At 38.2% G+C, this 20,432-nt stretch overlaps 1 protein-coding gene across 1 annotated transcript in view; it reads left to right on the top strand.

The window, feature by feature from the left end:
* LOC141429273 (lactosylceramide 4-alpha-galactosyltransferase-like) overlaps positions 1–17,576 on the top strand; it is a 28,061-nt gene extending 10,485 nt beyond the window's left edge. Inside the window, exons 2-3 of the mRNA XM_074089563.1 lie at positions 11,465–11,589; positions 14,319–17,576. Coding sequence (XP_073945664.1) covers positions 11,465–11,589; positions 14,319–14,542 — 349 coding nt within the window. The 3' untranslated portion in view covers positions 14,543–17,576. The remainder of the gene's footprint in view (positions 1–11,464; positions 11,590–14,318) is intronic.
* The last annotated feature ends 2,856 nt before the right edge of the window (positions 17,577–20,432 follow it).

The following is a 20,432-nucleotide window of genomic DNA, read 5'->3' as shown; positions in this document are numbered from 1 at the left end:
TAAATGTTTTCAGTTTTGTTTTGCAAGCAAATTGACGCCATTTTAATTTGTCGTTTTAAACAAAATAAAACAAATGATCAGTAATAAATGTTATGCATTTTATTTTAGTAACATTAAATTGTCTATAAGGTTCAATTTATTTTAATACGATAGCTTTATTCGTTTTCCAGATATTGAAGTAAATGTTAGTGACCCGAAACTTTTGCTCTCGAGTGTATATATATATATATAGCTAGATCTATTTTTCGTCCCCGAAAACGTACAATTAAATTAAGCTAATTCGAACATGCGCATGACACTCCGTGCAGGTTGCAACTTGTAATTAACTTAGGGGCTGTTTCACCACCCATTGATTAATTTTAACTGACGGATAAATATGATGTCGTTCCTGTTGGTTTTGTTTGAATAGTCGGAGACGGTATCACATTTATCCGTCAGTTAAAATTAATCAATGGTGGTGAAACAACCCCTTAGAATAATAAACTGATGTCAATAATTGATAAATTCATAAATAAATACCAGTTTTTTATCATAACTATAAGTTTTCTATCATCCGGTATCCGGCCGGATAGTACGCAACTATCCGGTATTCGGCCGAATAGTAAAATAGTGGCCGAATAGGCCGGATACCGGATACTGGCCGGATATCCGTTGCATCTCTAGTTGCGAGGAATGTGATTTCAATTAACCAATAGAAACGCTTCATTTAGTTACCTAGCCTCGCTCCGCGCACCTGTTTGCACCAGAGCCTTTCTATTGGTTCATGCACGAAAAACAAACAAACAAACTCACAAACTCAAACTCAAACTCACAACATTTATTGACAAGAAAAACACACTACATCACAACAAAAACACAGTAAAAACATAAATAGGAGAAGAGAGAAAAATAAGACACATTGTGCTGTAGTGTGATGCGAAAAGGACTCAGCTCAGCATGTGCCGTAGCCCTGTAACCAGAGCTGCAGCGCTGCCACACACACACAAACACATGCCTCGCAACACATCCTCGCACATCTCTGGTGGAAACGGAGCCTAATACAGATGACTGTACTAAACTAACCCCAAACGGTTGAGACCATAGTTTAAACAATATCGAAACCCGAATACTTACCAAATAAAATCTGTATCTAACACCGCTGTCTGAAGGAAATGACCTCATATCTACTGTTCAAGGTAAACAGGGATCTCACGCGTTCTGTTTGTTTACGTGCTCTAGCTTCGTATGGGTAGATAGAGATAGCATTATAATGGAAACGTAGGCGTTGCAGTGTATCTCGCGCGGCAAAGCCGGGTCTGGTCTAGGGCGTCCAGTCTCGGAATAATTTGAGTCTCGGGACTGAGACGAGACTATATCTTCAGTCCCGGAGTCTCGAAATTTCGAGACTTTCGAGACTTAACGACAAATCCTTTCGGGTGGTCCGAATCTGAAGTCATAATAACACTTTTCGATACATAAACATCAATATGAATATGTTTAAATAATAATTCAATGTGAATATAATAAATATGAATATGTTTCTGAAAAACTTTAGTAAACATTTTCAAAAACTTACTAAGAAAATTTAGCATGTGTCCAAAACCATGACATTTCTCTTTATGATCTCTAAGATCGCATAATCTTCTTCTATCCGTTTTTATGGTTTAGTTAGCGACTGCAATGCAATGAATCCGCTTGGGGTACATAAAATATGTAGATTACGAAATATAATTTCTTCCATGCATCGCCGTTAAGTACTATCACGTACTATCATGTAGTGAACAACATAATCATCACAGTATATGTATATAACCACAGTTCACTTAGCTAATTAAAGTATTTAACGTATAGTGGATTTTATGAGTACTATGAAAGTTCATTTGATTTTGCTTATCGTAGAGGTATATAATACGTAAATTGTCTGTGTGGCCTGTAAAATTTTAATATCATAAGTTAAAGTTTATATATTAATGTCTCTGATTCCGAAGTTTTCAAAATGTAGGCAGATACCCGGGCATAAAAATAAGACTAGGTACCTAAAACAAAAGTCTACTGAAAAAGGAACTGTTTTTTGAACCCACCATCCTGAATAACGCATTGTCTTTTGAAAAGACTTACTTGTCTCCGAATAATTGACTGTAAACAATCACAAGTCCGGTCTTGCTGGACTGAATATAATAAGTCTCGAAGTCTCGAAAATCACCGAGACTGGAACTTCTGAGTCTCGGGACCGAAAATGGTTCGAGACTCTCGGAAAACCGAGAGTCTCGATTCCCGGGATGGAAGCCCTAGTCTGGTCTATACAGGATGGCAGCAAGGGCAGCTACTAGATCCCTTGCTGCTACGCGAAAATGCTCTTAGCATAACAATACGACACGTGTATAACGTAAATAACATTGCAGTCGTAAACACTGAAATTTGCTTAGTTATTTTCCGCTCTAAATGTGTTCTCGGAATTAAAAAAACAGCTACGTAGTACTCCGGTGCCGTATTTTTGGTATAGCGCGCTAAGTGCTTAGATACAACCCGAACATCTATCTGTTTATAATAAACTCATGACATGACATGATCAAGCAATAAATATAATTAATAATAAGAGGAATACAAATCTCTCAAAAAAACATTAAGTATTTATTTTCCTAGATAACTGTCACAAAGTTTAAAGGTTCAAAAATGTTTATAGATGATAGTTCAAGAAAGATTTTATGAGTACCGCATAAACCTATGAAAGGCGTCTAAACTTTTTTTTTCATATTTTATTTTATGTATTCACGCAAAATTTTATCTTTCAAGCACTAGCAGATTCTATATAACTAAGCGGCGGCCGGTCAGACATGGTGACACGATAAGGCTTCTTTGTAGAACTACGAAACCCTAAAAAACGAGGGCTCAGTGACAGCGGATAGACGAAAAAGTGACAACACCGATTGTGGAAAGAAATAAAAAAGATAACATTTATATTCCTCTAACAGACGATTCTTACCTATATTTGTTACCTTTTATTGAAATAAATAATATACAAATAATATTGGGGGTTAGGGGTTCACTGTCGTCTAGAAACTTTAACAGGGGTACGTGGAGCCATAAGTTTGAGAAACCCTGCTCTAATTAGTTACTAGCTGTTAGCCACGAATCCTTCCGCGTAAAATTAGTTTATCGCAATCCCGCGGGAACTATGCAAGTTTTCGGGATAAAAACTATCCTGTCAGGTTAGGTTGGGTTAGAAACGCGACAGAAAAGTAGGTTAAGTTAGAACTGCGACCCCAACAAAAATAAATCGCTACTAGAAAAGTAGGTTAGGTTAGGTTGGAACTGCGACCCCAACAAAAATAAATCGCTACCAAAAAAGTAGGTTAGGTTAGAACTACGATCCCAACAAAAATAAATCGCTACCAGGAAAGTAGGTTAGGTTAGAACTGCGACCCCAACAAAAATAAATCGCTACTAGAAAAGTAGGTTAGGTTAGGTTGCACTGCGACCCAAAATAAATAAATTTCATTCAAAAAAGTATGAAATAATAAAATATGAAATGAAGTTCTGCAAATAAACTCTATTAAATAATATTTCCAGAAATTAAAAATTTGTGTATAAAAATACTTCGAGGTAAAGAATATTCGATGAAATGAAAAAAATACGAAACGTTGACTTTTAACTGATATTCGATTAAATTTCATTCAAAAAAGTATGAAATAATAAAATATGAAATGAAGCTCTGCCAAATAAACTCTATTAAATAATATTTCCAGAAATTAAAAATTTGTGTATAAAAATACTTCGAGGTAAAGAATATTCCATGAAATGAAAAAATACGAAACGTTGACTTTTAACTGATATTCGATTAAAAGTTTGTCGACATTTCAAGTCACATTTTTTATCTACAAAAATCAACTTGCCACATATGAAAATATTTTTTATCTAGTTTGAACTTCAATTTTGTCCCTACTCACCCCGTTTTACAGTACCTAAGAACAATTTTCCACATATTACACTAACTAAATCTATCCGTCCACTTTTCAAAAAGGTATATTTTGGCCACATGGATCTCTACATTTCGGCGCTTTCTTATCTAAAACTGTATTTGCTATCTATTTTATTCAATATGCTTATCTCCCCGTTTCATATGGTTTGGAATCGATATGGACGAATTTGAAGTTATCAGTCAGTACTCTATAAGTTATGATTTTTTTATTATATATACATTCAACGGTTTTTGTAGGAAAATTCTCATTTAAAGGATTTTTTTCATCGCGTAAACTTACATATAATTTCTTCAAAGCTCCAAATGATTACCTGAGTATCATCATCATCATCCCAGCCTATATACGTCCCACTGCTGGGCACAGGCCTCCTCTCAGAACAAGAGGGCTTGGGCCATAGTTCCCACGCGTAACGCGTAAGTAACATCGTGGGTTCTTAAATCGCACTACTTTATTAAAAAAATTGGCATTTAAAAATTCGTGCGCTACTTTTATATATTTTTTAAGTAATATCTCTAATAACTTAATTGAAATATTGCTAGTCTGGTTACTGCGTCTTGTTTTGGAAACGAATTGTCCCAGTTTGTCCAAATTCAACTACAAGTTTTTTGAAATTGTGTTTTGCAAGTTTTGCTACCCAAGCTTCCTGATAGATGGTTGTATCGCGGGCCCAGCTTACGAAGGGTTTGTAGGAAGTGCCTCCGAATTCAAGGCCGTTGAAGGTCAATGACATCATCCGGACGCTCACGCAAACAACGCCAGCTGCGTATGCGCAGACAAAACATCTAGCTAGCTCACTCGCACTTAATTCGGGTGTTCACACGAGTAATATCATTCTAGTAGCTATACCGTGTTACGTATCTTTTATTTCAGTTGTATTAAGGAGAAATTTAACAGGTTAAATGAAGTTAATTTGATTAAGAAACTAATGGCCTAACTCGTGTTAAAAAGATAATGAAGAATTAAAATTATTATGTACGGTAACAGAGTCTAAGAGGTCCGCAATTTATTATGTAAATAGGTAGTAGGTATGTATTAACTTTTTAGGGTTCCGTAGTCAACTAGGTACCCTTATAGTTTCGCCATGTCTGTCCGTCTGTATGTCTGTCTGCGGGTAAGCTCAGAGACCGTTAGTACTAGAAATCTGTAATTTGTCATGAATATACATATCAGTCACGCCGACATTGGTACAATAAAAACAAGTTTGTTTTATGGTACCTCTCATTGATGTAAAGTGGAGGTGATATTTTATTTTTTCTCTCGACTAACCCTATATTGTGGGGTATCGGTTTCAAGGTTAAGCCACGGAACAAGAACATTAATAGTACATTGTGTCTTAAGGGCGGTAAATAAGGAATTACGAACGAGAGTCTATTAAAAACCCGAAGTCGAAGACTGAGGGCTTTAATGAGTCGATGTTCGTAATTCTAGTACCGCCCGTGCGACATAAAATGTTTTTCATCACATTTGCGAGTAAAATTTTATATTTCTAAAAGAAAAAATATAATTCTTCAAAATATTGGCGATATCATAGGCTGCGCTCTTGGCAGCGGCCCCTTCCCCCTGCCTCAGCATGTGCCTGAGCCGCGTGTGCATGTGGTCCTGCTGCTTCGCCATGCGCTGCAGCGCGCGCAGCACCATCAGTACGGGCCCTGACTCATTTACCGACCTTGGGCTTCATTACAACAAAATTTGTACGTGCAATGACTCATTTACCGACCACGGGTTTCATGACAAGCACATTAAGGTCGAGGGTTTTATTTGGGGTTGCAGCCAAGGTAGCCTGCATGTTACGACACTGTTTACGAGCAAGTGTGATGAAAAGAATAAAAAGTTACGTTAAACAAATAGACACCCAATTTTGCACTTCATAGTTTAAGGCCAGATCCTTGGTCTATATCTGGGCACGGGGGCACGGGAACTTGCGGCTCTTTCGGCATAAAACTTTACAGTTCACCAGCATTGCGGTAGGTACTCTAGTTCCATACGCAAAAATATTTGTTAAATTATGAAACGGTCTAAACTCTCAAAAACCTTGCGACCTATGCATGAATGAGAATCATGTCCATCGTTCGGTCATTTATTTTCAGTACTTAATAAAAACCTAATTTATGTAAACAGATAGGTACCTACTATAAACAAAAGGTCTCCCCAAACTTATCGACGCTCAAATAACTTGCAATTGTAATGCAAATATTGAGCATTTTTCTTATCATAATGAAAATAATGATTATGAACTAAGTAACTAATGAACCAAATTTAATGAATTACCTAATTCATTTATTTCAACTAATAAAAAAAAAAAGTTAGTAGGGGCTTATCCACTCGAGATAGTAGTTCAATTAGATACTGTAACTGATACACTTTTAAAATAAGCCACACTATATACCTAATATATATTTTATTTATTTATCAGACAACATAGATCCATTCATTTGTTACTAATAAAATACTTTTCAAAAAGTTAATATCTTAAGTGGCAAATAGGTATTTAGTCAGAACAGAAATATCATCAGCTGGAACAAGTCAGTGGACGGGAAGCCCTCTACCACTGTTCACTCCCCTCCCAGTCGCCAGGTCGCCACAATGAACGACAACTCGCCGCTTCCACCGGTTGCCAGCAACCCTCGCGATATCTTCACTTGCCACCTATATGCATTAACTCAAAATAATGTATCATTTTAATTTACACTTAATTTTATCTCTAGAACGTCTAGATTTAAATGGTGCATTATTTTGAGTTGATGCACTGTTGATCTGGGGGTGCGATATATTCGTCACTTCATTTCATTCATTCAATTGAACGATTTACTGTCATTTGGTGCAATTGGAGTTGTCCACTCGAAATTATTCGTCAAAGCAGGAAAATGACAATTTTAAATACATCAACAAGGAAAATTGTCCATCCTGAATATCGTCGAAAATAGAACCTTGTCCTATAGTAAATTGACAAATTTGATGTATGCCGGAAAAAAAGCGACCACTTGTAAACTCAGAAATATGACGAATTGCAAATAAGTTCCACCCGAAATCATTTGTTTTGTTTGGGCCTACATGTTAAGTTAAGACTTGATTTGAACAACATTCACTTATTACTTATTTAATTTTGCTCCTAATTTATAATGGACAATATTCCATTTGGGTTTAATTAATTTACAACAAAAAAAAATTTATTTAAATATTTTTCAGCACAATTACATTTTGACAAAATTCACGTTGGCTGATATTAATTTTGGTTCAAATTCAAAATGGTCAATTCAAGTGGACGATTTTCCATTTGCACCAATTGACAAACTAGAACTAGAGTCATCGGCAGACATCCACTGCTGAACAAGAACGCCACAATGAACGACAACTGTTATTTATCTGTTCTTCGAGCGATGTGGCCATGTGGCCCGCCCATTGCTACTTCAACTTGTGTATTCTTCCAGCTATGTCGGTTTTAGTTCTCCGGCGAATTTCCACGTTTCTCGCCATAGAATACATTCGTGTTTTGATTATATGCATCGTTTCTGTTGATTATTGTATGAGGTCATCACCAGGGCGCCTCAATTCGCATATTCGCTCGGCAATCATGATTGTGATAATGAACCTTGAAGATCCTACAATTGATATCGAATTAGATTGGTTTCTCATAGTGTCGGTCGCTATAACAATAATTGCCCACATGGGTATCAAATTAAAGTTACTAGTTAATTAGCCCATTTCAAATGTGTTATATATAACACTTTAAAACTACCATTTTCATAAGAACATCGAAAAGGTATGAAAAAAATAAAACAAAAAACCCGAATGCCTTACAAAGCCTTTAAATAAAAACAGACCAGCTTAAAATATCTAATATTAGCTACATCCGACACCCGTATATGAACGAATGCGACAACGAGCAGTTGGATGTCTTGACGAGATAAATGGGATCATTGACCTCATCAGTAGTACTTGTATTCATTTACTAGGTTAATTAGACGTGTATACATAGACCTACCTATATAGTATCAAATTAAGCGGCGATGAATCGTTAGTTGCACTGTCATGCTAAAAATATCTTTATTTTGTGTGCACCAGGGCTGCTTAATTTTTGGCGTTCTTCTTACCTCAGTTAGCGGAAACGGAACCCTTATAGGATCGCTTTGTTCTGCCACTTTTAGCAATTTTAGGTTTTAAGTTTTACAAAAACGGTACAATAGTGACAGGTTGCTAGCCTGTCGCCTACGGTATACCTTAACCTATGTCACTGTGTCCTCGGTTGCCGCTTACGACATCCACAGAAGAAATGTAGAGGTGTAATTCTTATAACCCGAAATCACACGGAGTCGACACGGTTGCCTTGTTTACGTTATCATTATAACAGTAAAATGAATCTAGTAACATGACATTACCCAGTAAAATCGTTCCAGTAGTGATATATTGCGGTGTCACAATTCTATCACGAGATTGATCGAGCACCGCAGTGTCCTGCTACGGAACGAATTTACTGGAATAATGGGCCTGGGAACAGGGCCTTACAGAAATTTGTCTAAATGTGGTGAGTCACACTCACACGTTAGAAGCAGTAAGACAATGTCTCTACAAATGAGTCCTATCTTAACACTTTTAATACTTCATTCCCACATGCCACCAAAATGACGAGAACACGGAGGAATCATTTTCCATTCAATGCTAAACATTCAGAATCAAGCTTCACCTTAATCTCTGGAGTTAATGGCTTAACATAAGCATATACTCCTATGGATAGTCGTTTAGAAATAAAATAAACAAACGCTTGTGCCTTATTTACCGCTCGTCATACGCTGGACTCGTCGAAGTATTGATCGATCTAGAACGTTCATGGTTTGACGACGTAATTACTTTAATTATGGGAATAGCCTTGATGCTCACAGGTTATTGTCACAGTTGGAATATCGATCATATACTACCTCTCTCTTCAACTTTGATATCTCACTACGAAGGATCGTGACGCCATCGGCGAATTCTTTTAATATTAGCTCTTAAGTTCTCCTTGTCGGTTGCTTAGTGGAGTGCATCGCTCAAAATGGTTCTCTAGATGGCCGGTTATCCAGTCACACAATCGGATTGGACTTCTTTTAATTGATTTCAGGACTTAGCGTCCATCTTTCCCATCATCGTATGTCCTAAGACTTGCGAGTCTAAGTTACCACGGTTTCAAGGATCCATCTACTTTATAACAGATCTAATAATAAGTAAAATATGAATGTCAAGCGCGATGAAAGCACGAGGAGTTTATTATGGCTAAATGTGGGGTATCGTTGGATAGGTCTTTTAAAACCATTGGGGGTTGCTAAAACAATTTTTCTATTCACTGATCTGTTTGCGAAATATTCAACTTTAAAGTGCAAATTCCCCCCCTCTAAAATCTAAACTGTTGGGTGGAAAAATTTGAAAAATTCAGAATTCAGAAGGAAAATTATAGCGGCTAAGATTGCTTGAGAATTATTAGTAGTTTAGAAGTGTATATATAATATGACATCAGTAGCACAAAGGTTCCACTCTGGTACCTACGCTATTCAGTTTCTTTGACTGAACATCCATAGATCGGAATCGGAAATAGCAATTTGTGACACCGGCTACAGACAGAGTTTTAATGCAACTGCTATTTGACGCAACTCATGCACTACGTAAGAAAAATAAAAATGAAACTTGAACGAACCCCTTTTCCTCCCTTTTTATTCACATTGAATCAGTATATGTACGAAAATTGCCAAGAAAAGAAGAAAAATATTTATACAACCCTCATGCAAGAAAAATATTAGCTTGACGCATCGTCATATTAGCTACGGAAGCTAATGCGGCTTTTCCGGGGACGATATCAACGCTTTGTCCTTAGATTACTTACTGGGTATAATGTGTAGGTATACTGTGATCCCACTCAGAGACCATTAACTATGAAACTGTTTCGAGTTCAAAGAAAGATGCAATGCGCCTATGAAATTCACTGCCGCATTGAAGGCCTGCAATACATGTTTCATGTCGCGTATTTTAAAAATTAGAGGGCAATTTTGTTAAATATGCAATGAAATATGCCCGCCCATGCAACTTGCTATCCTACTTCCTAGTCAAAATACCACAAACGGGACTTATCTATCACGCTAAAACACACGAGTAATATTTACCTCGACGTTCTGACCACATTACAGTGGCCGTGGTCACGAGTAGACTGAAGTGTAGCATGTCAAGTCTGCCTAACAGCGCGAGTCCTTCGAACTACTCGCACTTGATCTGATCACTACCGGCACTCGTATCTCGAGTATCGAGTATCAGTGAAAATCACGAAAGTTTAAAATGTTATATCCTACTTCCTATCCTACTAATATTTTTGTAGGGCAAGGGAATATGCATGGAACACAAAAGACCTTGTCCAGAAGGGGCGAATTCGTCGCGAATTCATACGCGCGTGGTCGAGGTACTAGACTAGACGTCAATACATCGCGTCCACAAGCATCGCGCGAATTCAAAATACGCGCGTAAATCGCGTGCACTACGCCAGACTCTCGAGATACTAGGGACGCTTTGTTGCGTCCAGTTAACGCGCGAACTCTAGAGCGAGTGCACGTATCGAGTGCCCAAATGCTCGCGCGTTGGTACGCACCTTGTGGACGCAACGGTCGCGCGTAATACGCGCGAGAGAATCGCGGCGAATTCGCCCTTTCTGGACAAGCTCAAAATCTCATCATCATCATCATCATGTCAGCCGTAGGATATTCACTGTTGGATATAGGCCTCCCTCATCCGTCCATCTCGTTGGTGGACGTCCTACGCTGCGCTTGCCGATCGGCGGTCTCCATTCGAGAACTTTTTGGCCCCAACGTCCCAACCAAACGTCCCAACGTGTTATCCGTGCTATATGCCTGCGCATTGCCACTTAGTTGTCCGACTTACCTACTTCCTACTGATATTGTCGTGGGCTTGTGGGACCAAGAAAAATGCATGGAATACATTATTTTATCTTAATTAACTTTATCTACACACTAAGAGCTTGTGCACACTAGCGTTTTTGCCGGCGGTTTCTCGGCGGAGCGGAAACGCGGCGAGCACGCTGCGGTACCTCCGCGATTAATTGCCGGCTAAAACGCTAGTGCGCACAAGCTCTAATCATAAACCCTCTACTTGTATAATGTGTTCAAAAACAATCATTAAATTTATCGATCATCAGGTAAATCTAAATACTTATAACATTTTAAACTTTCGTGATTTTCACTAATAGTCAAAATACCACAAACGGGACTTATCACGCTAAAAACATGCGTAATATTTACCTCGACGTTTCGACCACATTACAGTGGCCGTGGCCACTACGAATAGACTGAGTTGAGTGGTTGAGTAGAGGAGTCTACTCGTGACCACGGCCACTTTAATGTGGTAGAAACGTCGAGGTAAATATTGCTCGTGTGTTTTAGCGTGATAAGTCCCGTTTGTTATATTTTGACTGTAGGTAAATAATTGTAATTTTTGTTCTTAATCAAGCTGAATATTGATTGTTTTGTCCCCAGAGATATGAAATCGAAGTACCGCGGCGACGTGTGGGGCCACAACGGGCCTGGCGTGATAACGCGCGTGCTTACTGAGCGTTGCGTCGGCGTCAAGCCTACTTCCATGTCTATTGCTACGTGCGACGGTGAGTTAATAATAACCAGCCATTCTTCTTCATGCATTGACATCTATGTACCTTACGGCACTAGACTGGCTGTTTGGAACAAAACGCGCGGCGCATCAATCATCAATATTACTTTGACATAACCCCTGTCACGGATGTCAACAAGCTAACAGTTTGTAGTTTCACTAAAAGGTTCACAAATCCGCGCTGTGAACAAACTTTGTGCGCTGTTTTGATGTATCTATACATAGATGTAGATGTCGTCATGTCTACCTTAGCCTTTTAACTAAGAACCCGCGTACAAAATTATGAACATATTGTTCAAACCAAATGTAATTTTTTCATGATTGACATAAAGTTTAAAATTGAAAGTCTTAGGAGGTTAAAGTGGATCCACGTTTGTATCATTTTGCCGGTACAGAATACGTTCATTTCCAGTGCTTCTTTGAGGCATGTTTCTATGCTTTCAAATTAAACATAATCTCCTCCCGCGAATAAATTGTTATTCATAGCATCCTCCTTTGACTGAAGTTTTTTTAAAAAAAAATAAAAATTATAACCGACCGTGACTTAAAAAAAGTGTATAAATGATACATACATAATGAGTACAGTTAACGTCATAAATAAGGGATCATTTCTGTACCTTGTCGCTTTCAGTCGTTACACAATTTCGTATGGCTTTTCAAACATAATTGACAAATAAATTGAAAAGGTGCAAAAGTGATCACTTATGACGTTGACTGTACGTAGAGTCACCTGAATTAATATCTGCGATAGCAGAGCGCGCGTAAATATGTGGCACGTCCTATCGGCCCTAGAAATAGAGTTGTATTGTATCAGATATTTATGCACGCTTGTTGTGTCAGATATTGGTTCTGGTGACTGTACCTACATAGTTACCAACTATACAGTCAACCACATTTGCTGTTTTAAATGTGTCTAGCGTCTACTCACACTAATTGTGGGTAATTAGCCACATAAAGACGTAATTGATCATGTCTCCTCAACAAAACTAGGTTATAGTCTGCATTAAGAACAAGGATTTCTATTTGTTTTAATTATTAATTGGAACGTTTGTCAAAAAGTTTTTACATTACATTTACGGCTCTGACCATGTTCAGGTGCTCTAACCACTTGGCTATCCGGTCGACTAAAGTTAATTAAATGTAGTGGCGAAAGAACTTTTTTTTTAAATTAAAAAGTAACAAAAATTAAAAAAAATCGCAAACAAAAGATACAGGCATTAAAATAAGTGTTTTCATTTCATACAGTTTGCCGTCACGGAAAAACATATACTTAGGGTACTTCCGATTGTCCTAGAAACTGAAATTTGGTATGAAGGTAGCTAAGCCAATATTGGCTCTGCTATAAGAGCCAATAGGGAGTATTGGAATGTCTGAATATCTTATTTTTTTGTCTCTAAATCAATAAACATCTAAAATGATCTCATACTCTCAATCTTTTGCTCAGGAAAGCGGCTCTGCTAATATTGGATATTCATGGAGCGTAACTGGTGCAAGTGACGAGTGACGTCATTATGACGTGAAGTAACATATATTATTATAGGATATTGTTAAAACAAAATTACAACACTGCAATGATTCTTAATATAATAATTAAGTTCCTGTCAAATGAATATGTCGCTAAATTCCAACTTTCAAGTTGACAGACACGTCTATTGGCATTAGATTAGCATTATTGTTTTATGAAATGCAAACGATTATCAACTTCAGGGTGGTAGACCACATGTTTGGCTGATTGGTACACACACACTCAGGGCAATATAACACTCGAATCTCCCGCCACGCGGGCCGCCAGTTACAAATTGGCGTTGTACCTACTACTCCTACTAGTCATAAAATCATAATCCTCATAACCGAACCTGGAGCAAAACCTTTCTTCATGTATTTTTTTTTATGGCGATGACTTTAAAGATAGTTCTTTGCGTAAAACTTCTGGCAATTCCAACTCCCAAAACCATCCATGAAAATTGACTACGTTCTATATGACATCGGTTATATCAGTAAACTAAAGAGGTCTGGATAAAAACACTGTAAGTATATAGCTTGACGTCGTACGTCTGTCATCGGCACCAAAGTTACGCTCCCTGGATATCATAGATACCTAAAAAGTACACAACCCTCGCACTGTGCCCTCGCTGTGCGAGTCCGACACACACTTGTCCGGTTTTTTTAAATCGGTGTCGAAATTTTTTTTGCTAAATTCAGGCAAGGCAAGTAAGTGGTTTTCAACAACATTTCGTAGCACTTCCCGTTCCCGATACCGGTGGACAGTGCTAGATCTATAATAAGACAGAGCTTGCAGGAATAGCCGGCGTGACCTTGACGTGTCGATTCTTCGCCAAAAATTGTCATTAGTTCAGACCTAACTAGCAGTAGGAGCTGTAGACCTCACTAGTCTGTTTTAACGTATACAGCCACTAAAAAAAAAATCGTTAAATAAAGCTGCATTGTTATTGAAAATCAAAGTTCGCTCTAGTAATTGTAGCTCTCGCTCTAATTTAATTACTATAGCGAACGAGACGGTACGATACAAGATTTCCTTTTTTGAGAAGCCAGCGGTGGTCTTAGGGGAGGATCACGAGGAACACGATCCCAGCCTCCTCCCAATCGTACTAGTCAACCCTCATAAAGATTGAGAATTTACGGAAATCTCTGAATATAATCCGCTGAAACTGACCTCACTTAAAATCTCAGACAGCCCGACATTAATACATCTTTTTTTTCCAGGATTCGAAGTCTACGGGCCTCAGTTCTTCTACCCCATCATTTATTCGAATGCCAGCCTCTATTTCAAGCCTGGCGACGTCGACGAAGAAATCCCCTACGTCTTTCACGTTTGGAACAAACTAACCAGCCATTTGAAAGTGCATCCGGACTCGCCATACGCCAAGCTGGCCAGAAAATACTGCCCCAATGTGTACAGGCTGTATGAGGTTGATTTTGGACTATAGCATAGCTCTAAGACGCGTTACGTGAAAGACGCCTTGTAAAGTAATGGCCGACCAGTCTACAACGGCCTCAACTACGCCGATTCCTGCCAAAACCAGTGCACTGTCTACAATAGAGTACTTTTCAACCGCTATCTTTGGCGAAAGCTAAGCGATTCCTGGATCGGTTCGCTACCGAGGCATTGAAGTACCGATTCGTGACACTTCAATCTGTGAATCCTATCGAATTTACACCGGCGTACCGGCTCTTCGCTCGACCGAACATCCGATCTGAAGTCCAAAAGGATGCGATTGAACAAATCGAAGTGAATAGCCGATTGTGGGCCGCGCTCGATTCAATATATCGATAGAAGTTAGTCGATAAGGCTTGAATAAAGCTGATGAGGGGCTCGGATTCGCTTGAGAATCTGACCCATTTGAATCTACATATCCACATTTAGCCATCTCTAAAGTAACCCACTAGGTAGGCCAGTTGGTGTGTGAAGATAGCAGTTGTTAAAAGCGAGTGTCGGATCGGAAACCTTATTGTCGAATCGTTTTCATCACTTTTTTCTGACAAACGGTGTAGGATATGTATGGAAAGAGACCTATCTACGTGTTAGAGAATACTGCCTCTGTTTTATTGTAGCTATTCTATCCTATGGCAAAGTCTAACCCCGACGACGTTCGTATGTATCTTCGCTTCTGACATTAATGATGTTAGGCTACAGTAGCGTCTTTCAAGTACCGCGTGTTAGTGTTGAAGATCACACTAAAAATGTTAAATTTCTGTACCTATTACAAAATGTGCAGCTGTTATTTGATTATTCAGTACAATATTTGTTTAAATGTCTCTTAAGCTAGGTTTTTTTACGTTATTGTTATTTCGTAGTACAAGAGGTTTCTACGGAAAGAAGTCTTTTTTTGGCATGAAAGTGCATTGTGTATGTATTGGTATGAATGTATTGAATGTTGTACAGGTGGATGCAAAATCTGGTGTAAGAAGCGATGTACAGTCACCTGCTGCGTTAATATCTGCCATAGTGGAGCGTGCAAAAATATCTGATACGATCTACTGGCGCTAGAAATAGAGTGTTATCTGATATTTATGCACCCTTCGTTGTGTCAGATATTGGTCGTCAAAATTGTTATTATCGTTTCGGCAGAATATGGTCGGAATATGGTCAAGTTTTCCGTCGTTTCGCTTGAATGCTCGCTAGGTCGCTCTTGTATATTGTCAGCTTTTACCTGTAATGATATTCGCTAGAATGCTCATTTATCAGCACTTTCTTAAGCTCCAATGCTGCTGTTCATTATACTTGGGCCAGACCTGTGCTTTTACGATAATAATAATCATCACCAGCATCATCCCAAATCCCAGCCTATGTACGTCCCACTGCTGGGCACAGGCCTCCTCTCAGAATAAAGGTTCGACCAAACCGCTGCTTAAAAAACGGTGACGGTACGGAATCGCAGTGAAGTGACGCATCGTAAGCGCACCGTTTTTTTTTTAATGCTTTCCATACCGCTGCTTAAAATACGCAAACGGTGCGGAATCGCAGTGACTTGCCGTAAACGTCACAACTTTTGTTCGGTAAAGACCTGTGCCCTTAGTGTAAGTTTTTGGTTACAAAATACGTCTCGATCGCGTTCGCGTTAAAATCTCAATTTATATGGAAACACGAAGAGCGCCTCTAGCGGAACGTTTGCGATGTTTTGTTTCCATACAAATTGAGATTTTAACGCGAACGCAATCGAGCCGTATTTTGTAACCGAAAACTGACACTAAGGGCACTGACGTTTGCGGCACGTCACTGCGATTCCGTATTTTAAGCAGCGGTGTGGAGAGCGCATGCGATAAAAACGGTGCGAATACGGTGCGTCACTGCGATTCCGTGCCTTCACCGTTTTTTAAGCAGCGGTTTGGTCGCACCTTAATAAACACTCGAAATCATCCCAGTATTACTAGATTACTACTAATTGGTAGTTATTTCTGAATTCTTACCTATTCGTAAAAATACTGGGCTAAAGCTACCGTACACCGTACCGTACCGTAACCGATAGTGACTTTTTCAACCTCGACATTGGCGGAATCATCGATAGTATCGATCGATGGAGCTATAGTTTTTTTTTATCGATTTATTGACGGTAGGCACAAAGGTGGCTTCACAAGTAGTTAATACGAAACAAATCATTAGTTATTAGATGGTGATGGTGACAGTATTGCGGAAATGAGTGCCAGATCTGGGGACACTGCAGTGACCTCGCCAAGTCTAAAGCATTTTCTTTTTAACCCCCGACGCAAAAAGAGGGGTTTTATAAGTTTGACCGCTATGTGTGTCTGTGTGTGTGTCTGTCTGTCTGTGGCACCTTAGCTCTTAAACGGGTGGACCGATTTGAAAGCGGTTTTTTTTAATTGAAAGCAGGTTGCCTAGCGATGGTTCTTAGACATGTCTTATCAAAATCGGTTCAGCCGTTTTTGAGATATTGAACTTTGAAGTGCCAAAGTCGGGGGTTTTCCAACTTTTTTTTGGTTAGGTTATTCTCAAGTTGTAAATAAATACCTCAATGTATGCTGTTGTATTAATTGTAAATGTACATAATATTTATAGTGTGATGTACAGTCAAGTTCATAAACTTGTGAGCAAACATTTGAACAAAAATATCTGAACACGACTCCATTGTTAACGGCGTAGAAGAGTGTTCAGATATTTTTGGTCAAATTTTTGCTCACAAGCTTATGAAATCGACTGTACACGGATTGAACAAGAGTTGGACCAAAGTGAAATAACTGGTCGCTTATAAATTTATTAATAAGAAAGTTTGTTTGTTTTTTTATTTAAATTAAAAGTGTTATATTTTTATGTTTTAAGTTAAGTAGACTGACTGAATGGTTGCCATTCCGAAACATGTTCACAATTTCACAAATCTCATTATTATACATAAGTTTAAGACCATTCCGGATGGGTTTATCTTGACTTCTAATGGTTAGTGTCGCTAATATCGTTTTTTTTAACAAAAATTAAAACTGCAATCTAGTGATCTATCCTAAAACAATGGTGTACGTGCACTAGGCACTAGGTCATAGTGTAATAATAAAATAACAACTAAAATGATGATTCAGCCGTATACCACGAAACCACGTGGTGTAGTGCAGGGTAGGGCTGCATCGCCTCTCAACGCTAATATAGTCTGTCAAAAAAGAGAAGAAATTAAAAAGTGGCATCACTGTAGTGTCATCCCTTTCAAACCCTGTGAAACCAAAAAGGGAGGACACTACAGTGTTGCCACTTTTTAATTTCTTCTCTTTTTTGACAGACTATACTCTAACCCCAGTTCTTCGAATTTCATAGTAGCCCTGCAGCGGCAAAGCACGCTATTACAAATGATTACCTACGCTTTGTTTGGGTATTCGCCGAAATAATGATAAAGTGCCCTACCCTGTTGCACTGCGTATACTTGATTAGCATAGAATGCGGTCTTGTTTTTGTGGCTGATATATAAACCTGTCCCTTTCTATCCAGCGTGTACGTAAACGAGACAGGTGTTACGTACCTCTAATACTCGTATACGCTAATCTAGTGTGTTAGGGGCGTGCGTAAAGATGTACAGTCGGCGTCAGATATTTCGGAGCGGCCAAGGTGGTCAAAAATATCTGCACATGCTCTCTATTATTAAGGTACTAGCTTTTGCCCGCGGCTTCGCCCGGGAATTGTGCATTTTTCCGGGATAAAAAGTAGCCTATGTTACTCTCGGGCCCATAAACTATCTCCATGCCAAAAATAACGTCGATCCGTCGTTCCGTTTCGACGTGAAAGACGGACAAACATACAAACACACAAACATACAAACTCAAACTTTCGCATTTATAATATTAAGTATGGAGTCTTTAATATTGTGGAACATGTTTTTGATCTATCTCGTAGAGTTCAGCCACCGTTTGCAATGTAGTGCAAAAAAATGTGTTTTTTTACGACATCACATTAGAAACCTCTAAAATTATCAGTGTTTCTCAACTATATTATGCATGTATTATACATATAAACCTTCCTCTTGAATCACTCTATCTATTAGAAAAAATCACATCAAAAACTGTTGCGTAGTTTTAAAGATCTAAGCAAAAGCATACACAGGGACAGACAGCGGGAAGCGACTTTGTTTTATACTATGTAGTGATTGATTAGAGTTCAGGTTTCGATATTTTTGATCACCTTGGCCGCTCGAAAATATCTGATGGTGTACAATGAACCAACTGAATTGTCACCCATTGTGGAATCTTTTTACAAAAAAGTCTGACATTGCATTGCATTGCTTAAAGTTAACTGTCAGAACATTCGGTGGGTCACAAATTAATTGGTCCGATAGTGGCATGTCGGCACTAGGTACTTTTAAAAAGCTCGTACCTCAACATCGATCATTCGTCTGAGTGGACTTTATGAACATTAATTCAAGGGTTAATTTTGTTGACGTATAGATTTGAGGTATGAGATTTTTTTAAAGCAAAAACTTAGTAGATACTTTTAACTTTAAGGATCAGTCAAATAAGTGGTCTATCAATTTTTAATCAAGTTGCTATCAAATGAATATGTCGCTAAAGTCGAACCAGGCGCGGATCCAGCACTCAAAAAAGGTTGTGGTCGCAGCCACCCAAAAATCGGCCAAGTGCGAGTCGGAGTACAAACTCTCATGAATGAACAATCATGACTCATATTTGAAAGTGTGTCGTTACTATTGGGTTGTGGGCATGCCCATCGTGCCCACAACGGTGGATCCGCCCTTGAGTCGAACTTTCAATTTGATAGACCCGTCTATTGGCATTATTGTTTTATGACATGCAAAAGATTATCAATTTTAGGGTGGTAGACCATATATTTGGCTGATATGGTATACTTTCTTTAGACATTGAACACTCACATACTCGTATCTGTCACGTATTATTTAAGAATCATTTATGAAAAAAAACTGTTCGTCAAAATTAAATAAATATTTTTTTATGTTGCATCTTACATTTTTGGGGTAAAAAATGTACTTATCTGATAAGTGGTGTAATCCGTGTAATGATGCAGATGAAAAAGATGAGTTTATTTTCTAATTGTAATATTAATGTTTTGCTAGAGCAATATTTTTGATTCCACAAATCATTCAAAATTTAAGTGCTCAGGTACCTACTGTAAATTTCTATGGTTAAATGTGCCAAACGAGTAAATTGAGCATAATAATTAATACATTTTGTATGAAACTTTATAGTTTTTACCTACATCGGGTAAAATTAATTGGCAGACTTAAAATTTATTATAAAAACTGTTATATGCTGCAATATCATACGATTTATTAGTAATTTACAAACAACCAACAAGAACAACCAACTATGTTGTTATAGTATAAGTATCTAGATGTATATTAAAAAACCTTTATGTTCTAAAAGAAACGTACAGTTGATTTAAGTCACGATTTGTTTTGTACTGAATAACTACCGAAAAGTACTTACTTAGGTATTTTAGTGCCACTTGGTCGTAATAAAGCTGTTAAACGGTGGCACTTCATCTTGCAATTCATCGCATAGGGTTATATTCCCACACACGTCTATTTGCATTCTAAACTAGTGGGATTTTTTCCCACTTCACACAAGTTTACAAATTCCAAACAAATTCCTACTAATTCATATTTACTTACACCCTAACATTGAGTTGACAGCTCGCGAGCGAATGAGGGCTATCGTTTTTTGTCTCACTAGATGGCGCACTGTTGCTGAAAGTCTGATATTAGTGAAACAAAGTTTAGATTTCATATTTACCTTCGTACCATAAAAATTCCAGCACCACAGTGTTGCTTAGTGTTACAAAAGTTTCCACAAAACTCTCAAAACACAGACATTCATTTAACGCATAATTGCCATAATAAATTTCAGGTAATG

This window comes from Choristoneura fumiferana, chromosome 6 (assembly GCF_025370935.1).
Source record: "Choristoneura fumiferana chromosome 6, NRCan_CFum_1, whole genome shotgun sequence".
Classification (NCBI taxonomy): domain Eukaryota; kingdom Metazoa; phylum Arthropoda; class Insecta; order Lepidoptera; family Tortricidae; genus Choristoneura; species Choristoneura fumiferana.
This window is presented reverse-complemented; position numbering and strand designations above follow the sequence as displayed.